The sequence below is a fragment of the Phalacrocorax carbo genome, chromosome 2, assembly GCF_963921805.1.
Source record: "Phalacrocorax carbo chromosome 2, bPhaCar2.1, whole genome shotgun sequence".
Classification (NCBI taxonomy): Eukaryota; Metazoa; Chordata; class Aves; order Suliformes; family Phalacrocoracidae; genus Phalacrocorax; species Phalacrocorax carbo.
Genome location: NC_087514.1, coordinates 122,754,976 through 122,770,350, shown reverse-complemented (window position 1 = coordinate 122,770,350; position 15,375 = coordinate 122,754,976). Strand labels below are relative to the sequence as shown.

Here is a 15,375-nt window from a genome sequence, read left to right as displayed (position 1 = left end):
CTGGCCTTAATCACCGGACAGAAGTTGTTCAAGTTGGATAGTCTGTCTATTTCTGCTCTAATGATGCTTTGTATTATCCACTCTGAAGCATTAATTTTTATTTTTTCAGCATTCATTGTAGTAAAAAGTCTGTAAATATTGCAACAGATGGAGCTGAGCAGGTGCACTATGAGAGGTCGGTCTAGCTTCTTGGACTAAACATACTCTACATACAGAAAGGACAACTGAAAGAAAGCATAGTCAGAGAATTCAGGTAACTGAGAGGAAGAATAGCAGGTGCATTAAGAGATATACTAAAGAGCAAATATTTAAGGAGTATTGGATGAAACACTGCTTTATTTTAACTTGCTAAAACAATGTAGACTGCTGACATGCAACCACAACACTGTAGATTCTTTTAATTTCTGTGAGCTAACAAAAATCTATGTTGACATTAGCTGTACAGAGTGGTTTGATATCTAATTTCTGATTCTGGTTGGACCTACTCTTTCTCATGTTAAACGAAGTTCAAGCAACAGGCTGTTTGTTTTTGAGGGGTGAGCACAATAGTTTCTGTTACAGCTCTTCTATGGTGCTATAACTGTTTAAATGTTCTGCCAGAAATAAGATTGTCATTGCTTAAGTATTATATGGGATGTTGGGGATCTAGAGCCTTTCTAAAGGTCCTGTTTACCTTTTACTGTGTCTTGTATTTTACAGGGTAGAAACGGTCTGGCAGGCCACCTTGCATCCAGACTGATACATTAAATTTCGCTTAATGGGAAGTGATTGTGAAGTTGGTCAACTGCATTTTGGTGTAGCTAGTACTTCCATAGCTGCCACTGCATTGTAGCATACAGATGACTTTATTAAGTAATAGAGATGACTATGCCACATACTCCCAAACAGTTATAATTGAAGTTCCCACAATGAATAAGAAATTTCCTTTATTTTACTCTGTATTTCAGACTATTACAAAAATTAGTATTCTTTTCTGGGTGCATATTAAACTGATCTCAAACATGCTACCTGCTATACTGTAGCAAGATCTAGTAAGAGTCCACTATAGTTGTTTAGGTGTTACAGGTTGCTTTGTTCTATAGTAGAAGACCATGAAAAAAGTGACTTGAGAGCTAGCTGTCCACTGTTCAGTCACTTCTTGTGAAGCAGTCACATTCAGCCCGTTGATTTCTAGTATCACATTTGTTACCAAAAGAATATTTTTCTGCTTCAAATATATTATTCAGCCAATTGCCTTTTGAATTCCTTTCTGCCAACCAGATCCTCGTGTACCAGCCTGTAACTTAGAGGGTCCTGAAGTTAAACTGCCTCCGTCGTGTTAAAAACAAGTACAGCATGAATCTGTTTCATCCAGAAGAAACATCCTTGAACATACTCTTGAATTTGGCGGCAAAGCCTTCAGAGTTGCAAGATGCAAGGCTAACATGCCACAGAGTAGCCCAATAGCACTCAGAAACAGATGTAACACTATAGGGCCTGTTGAGTTTGTGGTAGTTAATACTGGTTTGAGCAGAGAAGTGCTGCCTCTCAAGAAGCTGATACTGTCAAAAGATGTGGAACCAATATTGCTGTCAGTATTGATGCCACTTATAGTGTAGTATCTGCAGTGAAATGTATGTCCAGTAGAGAAGAAAATGAGCATTCAGTTTTGCCCTGTAGGAATTTAAAATTAGTCTGTTTGTATCTTACCATTGAAACTTCTTGGGAATTTTGGCTGTCCCAAGAAAAAATGGCATCTTTACTTTCTTCTGAGGCCTATAATGGTGTTAAATGTTATGAATGGCAAACTTCACTGGCAAAGTATGTCTTTTAGTATTGATAATACTAACTCTTTTCTTAATAATTTGCCTTGCAACATGGAATAGTTCAAAAGCAAGACAGAAAAAAGTAATGAAAAGGCCTAACAGGCATCAGAGGAAGTGTCTGCAACTGTAGATAGATTGGTAGATATAGGCCCACTACAATGATGATGGGAAGCATATTGTGGCTTCATATGTGGTATATTGTGTGCAAAGTATAAACTGTGGCCATGGAATGCTTTAAAAAACTTGCAGCTCTTCAGCAAAAATATTGAAGATGCCCTGGGCTCTCTGAAGAAGTTAGAGTGACTGTATGCTCCCTGTAGAATTTCATACAATTAAACTACTGGCAGCATGTAGTTCCTGACTTTAGCACTTGCTAAGCGTGACATCTTATTGCAGGCAGTGAAAATACGTGCCAAGTAGTGGCAGTAGGAATGCTGTAATCCTTCTTAAACACATTGGGGACATTCTGATAGTCTTAATGGTTATTCTATAACTATTCTGATATTCTTCAGTATTTCCATTGAGCATGGTTGAATGTTGGGCCTGAAAAAATAGGTGCCCTTCTGGTTGTGCCGTCCAGCTTTTTTTTTCTGCCTGGGCTTTCTACTGTTCTTCCCCATCAGGGATTATTCTTACGGTATTACAAACAGGAAGAGTTTCATTGCTCAGCCAGATTGCAGGAACAGAAACTTTTTTCCCTCCTTTGACTCAGAATTTCCATCTTTTGCTGAAGTTATGTGGCTGCACCACTACAGAAGTTCCTGCCATTTTATTACTTCAGGATGCTAACTGTCCTTCATATAACAAAGGAGTCTTCACCACATTTTTCTGAGTGTGTTTGTTCAGAACTAGGAAATCTGAAATCAAAAGCAGGATCATGACCAATTTTGAACCTGAGGAAACTCAGAATTATAGTAATGCTGCCAATTCTCTTATCAAACATTAGACTTCTGGTTGACAGTCAACTTGCAGGATATGCATTTCTCTTTTCAAATGGCCTGACTTGCATCAAAACCCTTAAGGATGAGTTGGGCCTCTCTAAGCATAGGGCACTCTTGGGAGCTTTCACCAAATACTTGATATTAGTTGACACTTATCTCTGAGTAATTACATATCCATATATTTTGAGATAAAACCATAAAGATAAAACCATCAAAATTTTCATATTAAACCACCTAAAAATGACAGATTTAGGACAATATTATATTCTTCATCAGCCAAAGCTTTTATTTTACTTTCTGGTGGACTTGAATTAATGCTTGGTTTTTTCAGTCAGCTTTAGTAAGGACTGGGCAAACATGTTCCATGTCTCTTGTGAAAGACTGGGTAGAGTTAATGTGTTTGTGATTCCTGGGTATGTGTTCTTCAGTGAGGTGCAGAAGCTGCAGATGAGTGTGCAAAGTTGTACTGGATTTTTCTGGCAAAGTTTTGGTAGTGGGGGGGGCGGCCTATAGGGGTGGCTTCTCAGAGGAGCTGCTAGAAGCTTCCCCTGTGTCTGATAGAGCCAGTGCCAGCCGGCTCCAACACAGACGCGCCGCTGGCCATCAGAGTCCATCAGCGATAGTGGTAGTGCCTCTGGGATAGCATATATAAGAGGTGGTGGTGCAAGGAAACCCCTGTACAACAGCAACTGCAGCTGGAGAGAGGAGTGAGAATATGTGAGAGAAACAACTCTGCAGACACCAGGTTGGTGAAGAAGGAGGGGGAGGAGGTGCTTCAGGCGCCAGAGCAGATTCCCCTGCAGCCTGTGGTGAAGACCATGGTGAGGCAGGCTGTCCCCCTGCAGCCCATGGAGGTTAACGGTGGAGCAAATATCCACCTGTAGCCTGTGGAGGGCCCCTGGGCAGAAAAGGTGGATGCACCCAAAAAAGGCTGTGACCTGGTGGGATGCACCCAAAAAAGGCTGTGACCTGGTGGGAAGCCCACGCTGGAGCAGGTTTGGTGGCAGGGCTTGTGACCCTGTGGGGGACCCACACTGGAACAGTCTGTTCCTGAAGGACTGCATCCCATGGAAGGGACCCATGCTGGAGCAGTTCATGAAGAACTGCAGCCTGTGGGAAGGACTCATGTTGGAGAAGTTTGTAGAGGATTCTCCTGTGGGAGGTACCCCACACTGGAGCAGGGGAAGAATGTGAGGAGTCCTCCCCATGAGGAGGAAGGGGTGGCAGAAAAAAGGTGTGATGAGCTGACCGCAACACCCATTCTCCGACCCACCATGCTGCTGGTGGGGAGAAGGTGAGCCCAAGAAGAAGTGAGGGGTAGGGGGAAGGTGATTTTAAGATTTAGTTTTTATTTCTCATTCTTATTATTACCCTAGTCAGATTGGTAATAAATGAAATTAATTTCCCCAAGTTGAGTCTGTTTTGCCTGTGACAGCAATGGGTGAGTGATCTTGCCCTCTCCTTATCTTGACCCATGAGCTTTTCGTTATTTCTCTCCTCTGTCCAGCTGAGGCGGGGGAGTGAGAAAGCAGCTTTGGTGGGCACCTGGTGTCCAGCCAAGGTCAACTCACCACAGAAGTGATAACTTCCACATAAAACTGTGGTATGTGTGCATCTAGATAAATTCCAGGAAAAAAAGATTTGTGGACACATAAGTACTTGATTATATATAAAATGTTCTAATTAGGGACAATTCATGTGGTGTATCTTTATGTTTGTATTAGATTTAAGACCTAATAAAACCATTCTGCTGACACCAGCTTAAGTTAAGAAGAAAGGAACATGAGATTTTTCTGAAATAAAATTGCCTGGTTGCTCATCTATTTTTGCAGAGTTCTGTTGGTTTTGGCTCAGGTAAATGGAGGACCACCCTCTGTCTTCCTGGTTCTTACACCTGTAGAGCTTGGTATATGTTTTCTTCATTCTTGCTGTGAGGTCTGTAACACCTTGGGTTTGGGTTGTGGGTGCTAGGAAAGGCTCTTTACCTGTCATAAGTACTTTTGCCTACAGGTGTTGCTAGTGCAAAATTCTGATCTTGATTAGTTGAAACTGGCTTAAATGTCCATACATTCTTTTCCAAGGTTTTAAACTCAACACAAGTAAGCATTTTCATGATGAGAAATACTTCTGGAGTGCATTGAATTCATTATGTGATTGATGGGGTACTGTACTTCCATTTTAAAAACCATATGCAAAACTCATTGTGGTAATTGCTTATTCATAGATGCAGACTTCAGAATAAGTATTTCAGGATGTTATGCTTGTAATATAATATGTAGGCAAGCAGGTGTTTTAAAATTTAATATGGAATACTGTGTTTCTTCATTTTCAGTGGAAGTTACTGAACTTCCTTGTTAGATTTTCCATAAGTGTTGCACTGAATAAATTCTTCCTTTGGATACAAAGAATATATCAGATACAGAGTCAATCTGTGGCTGTCTTTTTCAGGAATCTAGACTTGCCATCTCTAATTAGATGCTGTATGGCAGAATTGATTCTGTAATCTACATTTGCATTAAAAACTGACTTCTAGAATTGCTCAGATAGCTTGCAATGTTCACAGTTAGTTTGTATCATGTTATTTTTCCAAATTTGCAGATGTTGAAAATTTTGTGCAGCTGAAAACTTTTAGAGCACAGAAGTCTTTATAATTGCAGACTTAGAAAATTTTCAACAGATTCTGCTAGTAAGGAGATTATATATTCTCAGATGGCTATAAAATGTCAGATAAAAGATCTAGATAATGGGGCAATAGTAGCATGAAATTGATAGGGTTTTAGATGACAACTTTCCCACAAGAAGCAACACTCCGATCTTGTGCTCTGTTGTAATAATGGGAAGGTCAGATGAATTCCATTGTGATCAGTGTAATTTGCCTTATGTTGTTAAGATCTGGACGAAGTAACTGTATTGCTGTACATGTGCTCTTTTCCTGTATGTTCTTACTTTTCTTAGCAGGCTGAATTATATTTCAATGTTCATCTTAAATAGTACTTTTGTCAAGGAAATACTAAACTTAGGAATGACAAAGCCAAAGATGTCTGCGTATAAATATAGCAGTAATTGTTGCTGGGAAGCGCTGGAGAATTCTATACCTCCTGGATAGAGCAAGTGATCGCTATGAATATCATTAACTAATAATCTTACAGCTTTACCTTTGTCATCAAAAAAGCAGTTCATAGGGTGGAATAAAAATCAAACCCAAGCATGAACAGATAGTTAAGTGTTAACAGTATATAACATATAACTGAAAACTTTACAGGCTTTATTTTGGAAGTTGCCTAGTTAAGCTTTCCAAATTAATATTGCTACTAATAAAAAAATTATGCCTATACTCAGTTGCTTTGCTGCTTCAGCTCTGTTCTATGCTGAAATTGAAATACGCTTTGAAAATGAGAACTGTATCTTTATTAACTCATCTTCAATTTTCTACTGAACCAATCAATATAGGTATCTCTAATACTGCTACAAAATTCATAGTACCATGCATAGAATGCTTTTGTAATCATTAGAGCACCTCCAAAAGGTTCAAACGACAATAATAGCCTAATTTGGTGGTTGGGACTTTAAATTCTGAAATGTACAAAGACTTAGGATTGTTTGATTCCTTTAAAGCTTAGGTCGGAGCAGGAGACAGTTCAAACTACAGACCTGACAGAAGGAGGCAAGGAAAACAGCAGAACATCACTTTTTCTCCTAGAATGTCAACTAGAAAGTCAACACTGAATGTTAGCAAGTGTGTATCTTCTTTACAGCATGGACTGAGGACTTGAATATTCATCTAAGTCTTTCAAACTAAGTTCTTAATTAGGCAAGTGCTTCGCATAATCTTGTTCTTTATTCTGCTCAGGTCTGTCTCAAATTGACTCGCCTCAAAAGGATGAGGGAGGATGAGAGGGAATCTTGGGAGGTGGGTGAACAGTTCCCATACCTTGATATTAGATGGGTGGGAGGAAAAAAAAAGGGATCCTTTCCTTCAGTCTGGTCCTGTCCCATAATACTGCATCCTATTTCGTCACTGTAACCAGCAGCATACTCAAGTTCCTGTGTCTCCTTGGCTAATGTCTAGCCAGTCAGAAAGACGGTTGGATAAAAACCCTAAATATCACCTATTCTTGCTGCTGCTGGCGGTGGAAGAACTGGGGAAGGCAGTGACACCCGAGCCTGGAATGCAACCCCTACCCAGTACTGGCTGTTCTTATCACCATTCCGATTCGTCCCTCAGCTGCAGCCCCAACATCTCCAGGATGCGGGCACAGGCAAAGGTGACACTTTTTCTCATATTTAACAGGGCTGTTTTACACCCCTGTGAGACCTATAGAGAGTGGTAGATACTGTGACAATGCTGCTGTAGAAATAGATTACCACTGTGCTGCGTTTCAAACACAATTTTTAAAGTACCAAAATAGTGAGAAGGTTGTGTGACTGGTTTGTGATACTTGCTACGCTCTCCATTCTGGCCAAAAGGGAAACAGTTTTTGTGAGGTTCAGGCTTGTTTCTAAAGGAGTAGAGTGCTATGAAGTGGGTAAGCCGTATCAAGCACAATACTGGCAGCATATGATTGCTAGACCATACTCTGTCTGGTGCACGGCTCATTGCTGCCACTTTGTCAGTGCCTGAAGCTGGCTTTGATACACAGCATGACTCGTCAAGCTTCTCCTTATGTATGTGTAAGTTTATATTTACCTTTTAACTTTGTTTGCACGTTACTTAGTGGGAGGTGAAGTGAGAGCTTTTTTTTGTTTTAAGGCAAAATGAGGTGCTATAGTTAAGCTTCTAAATAAATTTTTTGAGTTTTTATGGTCGGAAGGTTATTTCTTGGTCTCACCTATAGGTCATCTTGTAATGAAGAATTAATGTACCTGTAGTACTGATAATAATTTCTGCTGTGAAGACATGCCCAGCTATCTCTGCATGCTCTCATTTGTGACAAAAGAATCAATCACTTTTTCAAAGAAGGGAATCATAGGTTTGTATCTATCCAAAAGTATATTAGAAGGGAAAATTAAATTCTTACCTCTTAAGTGGTAGAAGTAGAATGCTGATACATTGCATTTCAATTTTGGGTGTTAATTCATTCTTATTAAAGACTTAATGGGATGCTGCCAAAGCACAAGGTGGTTGTTTGCATCCTTCTGAAGTCAGTTATGAAGCTTTACTAGTTGGAAACACCAGGAGAATGTCAATATATATTCTTCATGCCTGTTTCATTTGTTTAACTAATCTTTTTATGCTCTGAAAGTAAACATTAGTCATACTTTTGTACCCTCTGTGAGTTTGAGTCATGATTTAAAAATGTGAAAGTAATCCATATTAGTATATAACTTGTTTCTTTTTTAAAGTTCTAGGATAACAACATTGGCTGGGTTTTCAGTGCATTTTAAGTCTAGTCCATAGCTGGCTGGATTGTTTGTGTCCTGTGCAATATGGAGCTCCTGCTTTGTCTTGTAGTGTGCTGCAGGCACTCGGCACTAAACAAATTAACAACAGACTTTGCTATACTAAGATAAGAGGCTGATTTTACAGGTACAGCATTTCATAAATAACATTATAGTTGACAGTTCAGAACTGGAGAATTAATTACTATTTAGAAATCTAGTCAAATGGGAATAGTTGCAGGCTTATTAGAAACAAATGTCACATTGCTGTTTGATACAAAGATTTCTGGGTCAGAATGATGTTTGTGTGAATTTTCTTATATAAACATGACTGACTACTTCTGAAAGTCCACAGTTTTATTAATGTATCCTATATAGCTGCTTATTTAACATGTAAGAGAGTATTCCTGAAAATACTGCACTCTATTTTTTTTATTTACTTGTTTTCAATGTCACTTGTCTGATGCTGTGATAGTTCAGTCAGTGGAAACATGCAAGTTTGGTAACATCTGGACTTGAATTTCAATTCTTTTTGTTCTTTTACTGTGTAGATGAAGAAATCTGCTCATGACCTCTGTGTGGTTGTACTTCAGATATTAGACTTGTACTGATTAAACAAGTAGAAACTTGATAGATCTTACAGTCCTGAATGACATTAGCTTTGTTCTGTTTAAATGAATTAGTTCAAAGTAAACCTGTGATATTTTGGGAATCCTAGATATATGAAGAATTTGAAGTAGTTTTAAAATCTGTGTTAGAAGTGATACATGTTACTGATACAAGTGGATACCTTCATGAAATAGCCAAAATGAAAAATACACGTAAGCTTTTCTAGTCTTGAATACTAACTGTCTTTGGAAGTCTTTCGTGGTGGTTTGCTCATCTAACCTGTTCTGTTATGGTATTCCATTTAGTCATCTGAACTTCTTAACTAATGAATATAATCTTTAATACTTCTTTAACGAACGAATTTCACATTGTTATCTAAATTCCAGTAAGAAAATCTACTATGAGGGTTGGGTTTGCGGATGTTGCTTGTTTCAGAAGCAGTGTTCACCCAGGCTTTTCTAAGCCTAAACTTTCTCTACAGAACTTTACAGCCTTCTTAGTTTGGCTTTTGAATGATCATGAAAGAGTTGCAGTTCAGGGTAACATGCACTGCAGTTGTTCTCACAGCAGTCCAATACCTAATTATCTGAAATTTGAGAAGTTGGAAAAATTACGTGCCAGAAAAGTGGAAGATTAATGCCTTGATGGCAATCCATCTATGTTTCTTAATGGTATATGGGCAGTGTGGGAGACTGAACTGAAGGTATGCATGGGAGGGCTTTTGTTCTACAAGGAATTTTCTGCAGCAGAGAATGTACAAACTTTGAAGATGAAGCTTCATCTACATAGATTCCACATTGTGTGTATTATTGATGGAAAGAAGGGAATATGTCAAGGCCATTAGTTTGATAGCGTGAGTAAATAGACTCATTCTCTCTGCATATTATTACATTACGTCACCTTTCAATGTTACATGAAGTAGAGCAGCAGCAGATGTACGGGGTAGCTATCCTGTCTCAGAATGGGAGTCTTGCATTGATTCTTCCATGATCTTAATTTTGCGTAACTGGTATTCTGGATGTGATAAATAGTTGGCTGATGGACTACATTTGAAAACTAGCTTTAAAAAGGAATGCAGAAAATGACAGGAGTGTTTGTCAGAGCGATAAAAAACTTCTTAATGTTCACAAAAAAAAAACCCCAAACCAGAATTTTAAATTTCATCTGTGTATATGCGCTGACTATAGAAATGAAGAAAATATAGTGACTAGTAGCTGTCAGCTTAGTAATTTACTTAGAGAGGACCTTGTACTTATATCCTAAATGAGATGCTGAAGTTCGATTGCTTTCTAGGTCTTGGAAAACAGGTGACTTAAGGTATGCTTAAAACTTAGGGTCTTGATTTTTATCTCTCCCCTCTCCCCCTGCCCCTTCTATTCCTCCATTTCTTTCTAGGTTTAACTACAGATCAACACATCATCTTGCATCCCATGGGTTTTATGAATTTTTAAACTGGTTTGATGAAAGAGCATGGTATCCACTGGGAAGAATAGTAGGTGGAACTGTAAGTATTGTAATGATAACTTAAAGATGACTTTGCAGTAAGGTGGTGGTTTTTTGACCTTTCAGTACAAATTAAACGTTGTCAAAAGGAGAATCTTAATATGCTTTTAATTGTCAAATTGCTGCAAAGGAAATGGCAATATGTTTTTAATTTTTAGCTGCAGGAACTAAGACAGTAAGTCAATATGCTTTAGTCTGTATCCAACAGCATACTGTGAACAGTAAATACAGAAATATGTTTTACTTCCATACATATGAACTCCTAATAGTAATAAATAAGGGTGTTACGACTCCTGTAATTCTGGTACATAAAATGAAAAAAGAAAAAATAAATTTTTTTAAAAACCAGTTATCTAAAACTCTTAAGGCACAAGTTTTAATCCAATGGTACATTTTGAGTGGACTTCAAGGGTGTATGGAAAATGTTAGGATTTCACTCGGAAAAGACCTTTTGAAACTGAATCAGCAGGACACCTGTATGAAGCATCAGGAGTAGGTAAGATTGGTGTTGATGCAAGTTACAAGACAGGAAAGGTGTACAAAACTATTATCAAATCAGAATACAAATACCATTTATTAGTAGAATAGCTTTAGTAACATAAGCAGCACAGCCACATGTTACTTAATGTGTGATGGTGCATTAAAACTTTAAAATTGTAGTACATACTATTTAAAAGCATAGACAAAGTCTTTATATAACAATTAGATTCCCATTTTATTTTAGCACCTTAGAGATACTTGAGACTCTTTTTATGTAACATATATATTTATGGTTTTTCCATACCTGTCTTACATGAAGTAAAAACCCGTAGGAAATAGAATTGAAATGTTGATTACATATATTATTTTGCAAGTCACATGGTATATTATGTTTTAATAGTTTATCTTGAAAAACAGTTCTCAAGGATATGTGCAGGGGAAGATTCTGTCATCTGTTAATTTAATTTAGTACAATGCCCTTCTTAGCTTTTGAAAGAAACTAAGGCAGGTGAAGTCCGTATTAACTTTTCTAGTACATATCGATTTTTCTAACATTGATAAATGTGGGAGGGTAGAATTCCTATTAAGAATATTTTAATGTTCTCCAATAATCTATGATGGGTTCAATAGATTTGTGTAAGTCTATGCTACCTTTCCTGGAGGGCATCTTAATTCAATTTTATAGGACTTTATTTTAATCCTTCACATCCAACGATGTCTACAGACATCTTGCAAATATGTAATGCTCAATTGACTGTCAGCTTTTCAGCTTAAAAAAAAATATTGTTACCCACGGAGAAAAAAAATGGGCATCAACAAGAAGTGAAAGTGTGGCATTGTATATTTTGGAAGAAAATGGATAGGGCTGGGAAATGTTAGGTTTCTTCTTCTTGGGTGTGTGGTTTGTTTGTTTTTTTTCTTAGGGTTTTGGTGTGTTTGGTTTTGTGTGTTTTGTTTTTTTTTCTTGAAACTGTTAGCTTATTTCAAATTCTCTTGCAAACTTTAGCTTCTGCTTCCATACCTTAATGACAAGTTCTTCTCATTATATGGGAAATGTCAGGCAAGATAGGATATTATCTGTATGCTGTTTGTTCATTTACAAAATGGATTATATGTAATTGTTAGCATTTGGATAAAATTTAAAGAACCTCTGGTATTCAGCAGTGTTGTCAAAACATGACTAAAGTAGTATTAAAATAATTCCATTAGCGTTACCTACTCACTGCTTGTATCAGCTTACAAAATGACTGTTTCATTGCAAATTATATGCAAATAACCTTACCATGATCATTTTCTGCAGTAATCTAGTGGGTTTTTTTTTCCCTTCCTTTAGGTATACCCAGGACTGATGGTGACAGCAGGCCTTATACATTGGATTTTAAATATGCTTAATGTGACAGTCCATATAAGAGATGTATGTGTGTTCCTAGCACCAGTTTTTAGCGGCCTTACAGCTATTTCTACTTTCCTGCTCACCAGAGAACTGTGGAACCAGGGGGCAGGGCTTTTAGCTGCCTGTTTTATTGCCATAGTTCCAGGTTACATATCCCGATCAGTAGCAGGATCATTTGACAATGAAGGCATAGCTATTTTTGCACTGCAGTTCACATACTATTTATGGGTAAGTAATTGCTGAGTCTTCTGCTTTGGAAAGGTTTTTTGGTTCCTCCTCCAACCAAATGACTGATTTTTCTTAGAATCCATTGAAATCTTATTTTCCTCCCTCTCATTCCTCTTCCCCTTGGCTCTTGATCAGGCAAGTACTGAGAAGTCATATGATCTGAACCACTCCATAATCATGCTCTTCAGTTTGCTATGTAAAAGTAAAGTTCAGCTGAAGTATGTGTGTCCTGTAGTAGTAGTAGTAATAATAATGATGATGAGTTTTTTTAAATTTAAAGCGAACAGGAGGGTTGTTTCTGGTTTTCAGTTTGGAGGTATTAGTATTATGTGAGCATCAAACTTTAGCCTCCTTATTTGGTGGGTGAAAAACAACAGACTGAATATAAAATGCTTTGAGTTGTCTTCTGGTGAAGCTGTTGACTGTATAGAGGGTCTAGACTTTGACTTAAGCATCCAAATTAAACACCCAGAGTTGTCTAGAGCAAGATATTAATATTGATTGCATGCTTAAAAAAACATAGTTTGATGTCTTCTAATTAGCCTGCTTGCTGGTGCAGCTTGTCTGTCACTGCTTGATCTGTATGTAGAATTGCATCTGTAATGCAGTTTTGTATGAAGGAGTTTGGGCAAGCTAGAATTTTTCTGGACCATTGCATCTATTTTGGAAATACCACAAATAGCATAACTATGTTGCTAATTCAGCATAGACACTGTTAAGGTACTGTCCCTTGTGTGTTCCTTGTCTCCATATACTTTTTGAGTGTCTCTGTGTATGTTACATGGTCATTACAGCTTTTCCCATGATTTTGTCAAGAGTTCTACTTTTCATAAGCAGATGCATACTCACAAATTTTTTTTAGCTTTAGAATATTTCAAACTTGGGATATTGTTGGCATGAGTATAATGGAAGGGAATGCAAGTTTTTCATGACTGAGTGACTGGTGTTACTTAAATGCAGGCTTTTAAAATCTGCCCTCTAGAATAAACTGCAGCTGTGAAGGTGTACTGTGTTTGATAACAATAATAGAATCAACCTACATTGTTACTTTATTACATCTGGGACATAGCGGTTATCTGTTCTTATGGAAGTTGTATTTAGCTAAACTGGATAGTGCAATGATGTTTGCATGAACTCTTGCAGAATTGTGAATCAAATATATTTTATAGATAACTTTCTAGCTTTATTTAATGTTGATTTTTCATTCCTATTTTCCCATACCTCAATCACCACCATCAGTTTTGGACAAAATCATACTCCTGGGCCAGTTTATGGATCCCACTAAATCTTTAGTAATATCTGGATGCTCTCATTAACCTTAAGCGAGTTTTCCAAAATTACAGAATAGCAATTTTATCTGTAATTGCAGAGTTGGGTCTGATGATAGCTAAAGCAAGCCATGGATAGTTTACACTTAAATTATAGAGTGGTGTAATGTCTATGGGAAAGTAGCACAGAGGTGTTGCAGCTGCTCTTCTACCTCAGATGATGATGCAGAGCTGCATTGCATCCTGCCTCTGCTTTAACTAGAGAGATAGGTATAAGCTGTTTTGTGTGTGAATGAATTGCATTTGTGGTTTGGTTTTATGGACATTAGTTCAGAAGCATACAAATAAATAATTTGATATGTGCTAAAGAAGTTCTTTTGACAGTTGTTTTGGTATGTAATTTTGTAATATTGTCCAGTGTTTTTGTCATTCATAAAAACTTGGTTATTTTTAAAGGTGAAGTCTGTGAAAACTGGGTCGGTCTTTTGGACAATCTGCTGCTGTCTGTCCTACTTCTACATGGTAAGCCTTTTGTATGTGTAATAGCTAAACTCTCTGAGTAGGGCTTACGTAATCTATATGTTGATGAGGAACAGAAGGAGATTTTAATCTTTGTTGGAGCCATAATGTAAAATTGTTGCATCATATTGCTGTTAAAACCTTGAATGAATGAGTAAAAAGGCATAATAAATGTTTTGGCATTTAAAGTATTTAAATAAACACAGTGAAAATAATTTTTGGAAAAACTCTTAGTGTAATAGCTCTATTTACAAATTTATCCTATGCTGTGAATAGGTTCCCTGATTCAGTGGCATTTTTGTTTTGATGCAGGTGAATTAAGGTGGAATTTTGATATTCATGTGTCTGTGTGTCATTATTACTAAAATGCAATAATAATGATAAAAATTTACAAAGTTACATTTATAACTTTGAAAGCTATTTTTCCGGGTACAATTATGCCATAAAGTAAAGCTTACCACCAGAACTGCTAAATGAATTCAATGTCAGATTAAACAATCATAAAGTCCCTTTTTATTCTTGATCTATAAGAATGGAAGCTATTGCAGAGATGTTCGCAAGGGCTAACAGAGGGGAAAAACAGTAGTAAAATTGAGGAGATAAAACTAATAGCAAAATGGAGGGAACTGATTCTTCCCCTCCTCCATCCTCTGAAACCTTAGACTTAAAGAATTTTCCTGTATGAATCAGTCAAAAGTCCTTTCTTCACCAATAAACTCGTTGGGTTGTTTGGGGTTTTTTTTAGGCTATATGAAAAATAAATTAGCTTCAGAGTAGCCAGAGGTGGGGCAGTAGGCTAATTGCTTGGTGTCAGTTAAGGTTGAGGTCTCAAATATTAGTTTTCTACAGTCAGGTAACTAGGCTTGCAAGAAAAAGGAACTTAGTAACTGTTTTGCATACCTTAATTTAAAGTACAAGATTAATTTAGATGTTATCTGGATGCTGCCTAGATTTCCTCTAGCTTTAATGTTCATTGGGTTTTCTGGAATATTTTTGCTCTTAATACTAATAATAGCCCTGTATATGTTGCTAAAGAGGATAGCTATCTCCTGTTAAGGGTACATTTATTTCCTCCTCCATTTCTTCTCCTTTTTGCCAAGTGATTAAATAAACAGCCACTTTATCCATAGCATTGCTGTTTATATAGCATTACAACGAAGAGATCCTGTAGGTTTGGTACAGACTTATGTGCAGTAAAAATCAGGCAAGTAACTTTTTGAATTGTTGTATTTATATACCATAGTCTTTAT

At 37.3% G+C, this 15,375-nt stretch overlaps 1 protein-coding gene across 2 annotated transcripts in view; it reads left to right on the top strand.

Moving 5' to 3' along the window:
* Positions 1-15,375, top strand: part of STT3B (STT3 oligosaccharyltransferase complex catalytic subunit B) — a 476,425-nt gene that overhangs the window by 435,957 nt on the left and 25,093 nt on the right. Inside the window, exons 2-4 of one of the 2 annotated variants that reach the window (XM_064444218.1) lie at positions 10,130-10,238; positions 12,051-12,338; positions 14,063-14,128. In XM_064444218.1, the coding sequence (XP_064300288.1) occupies positions 10,130-10,238; positions 12,051-12,338; positions 14,063-14,128 (463 nt within the window). The remainder of the gene's footprint in view (positions 1-10,129; positions 10,239-12,050; positions 12,339-14,062; positions 14,129-15,375) is intronic. The other variant, XM_064444219.1, reaches the window with a different exon arrangement.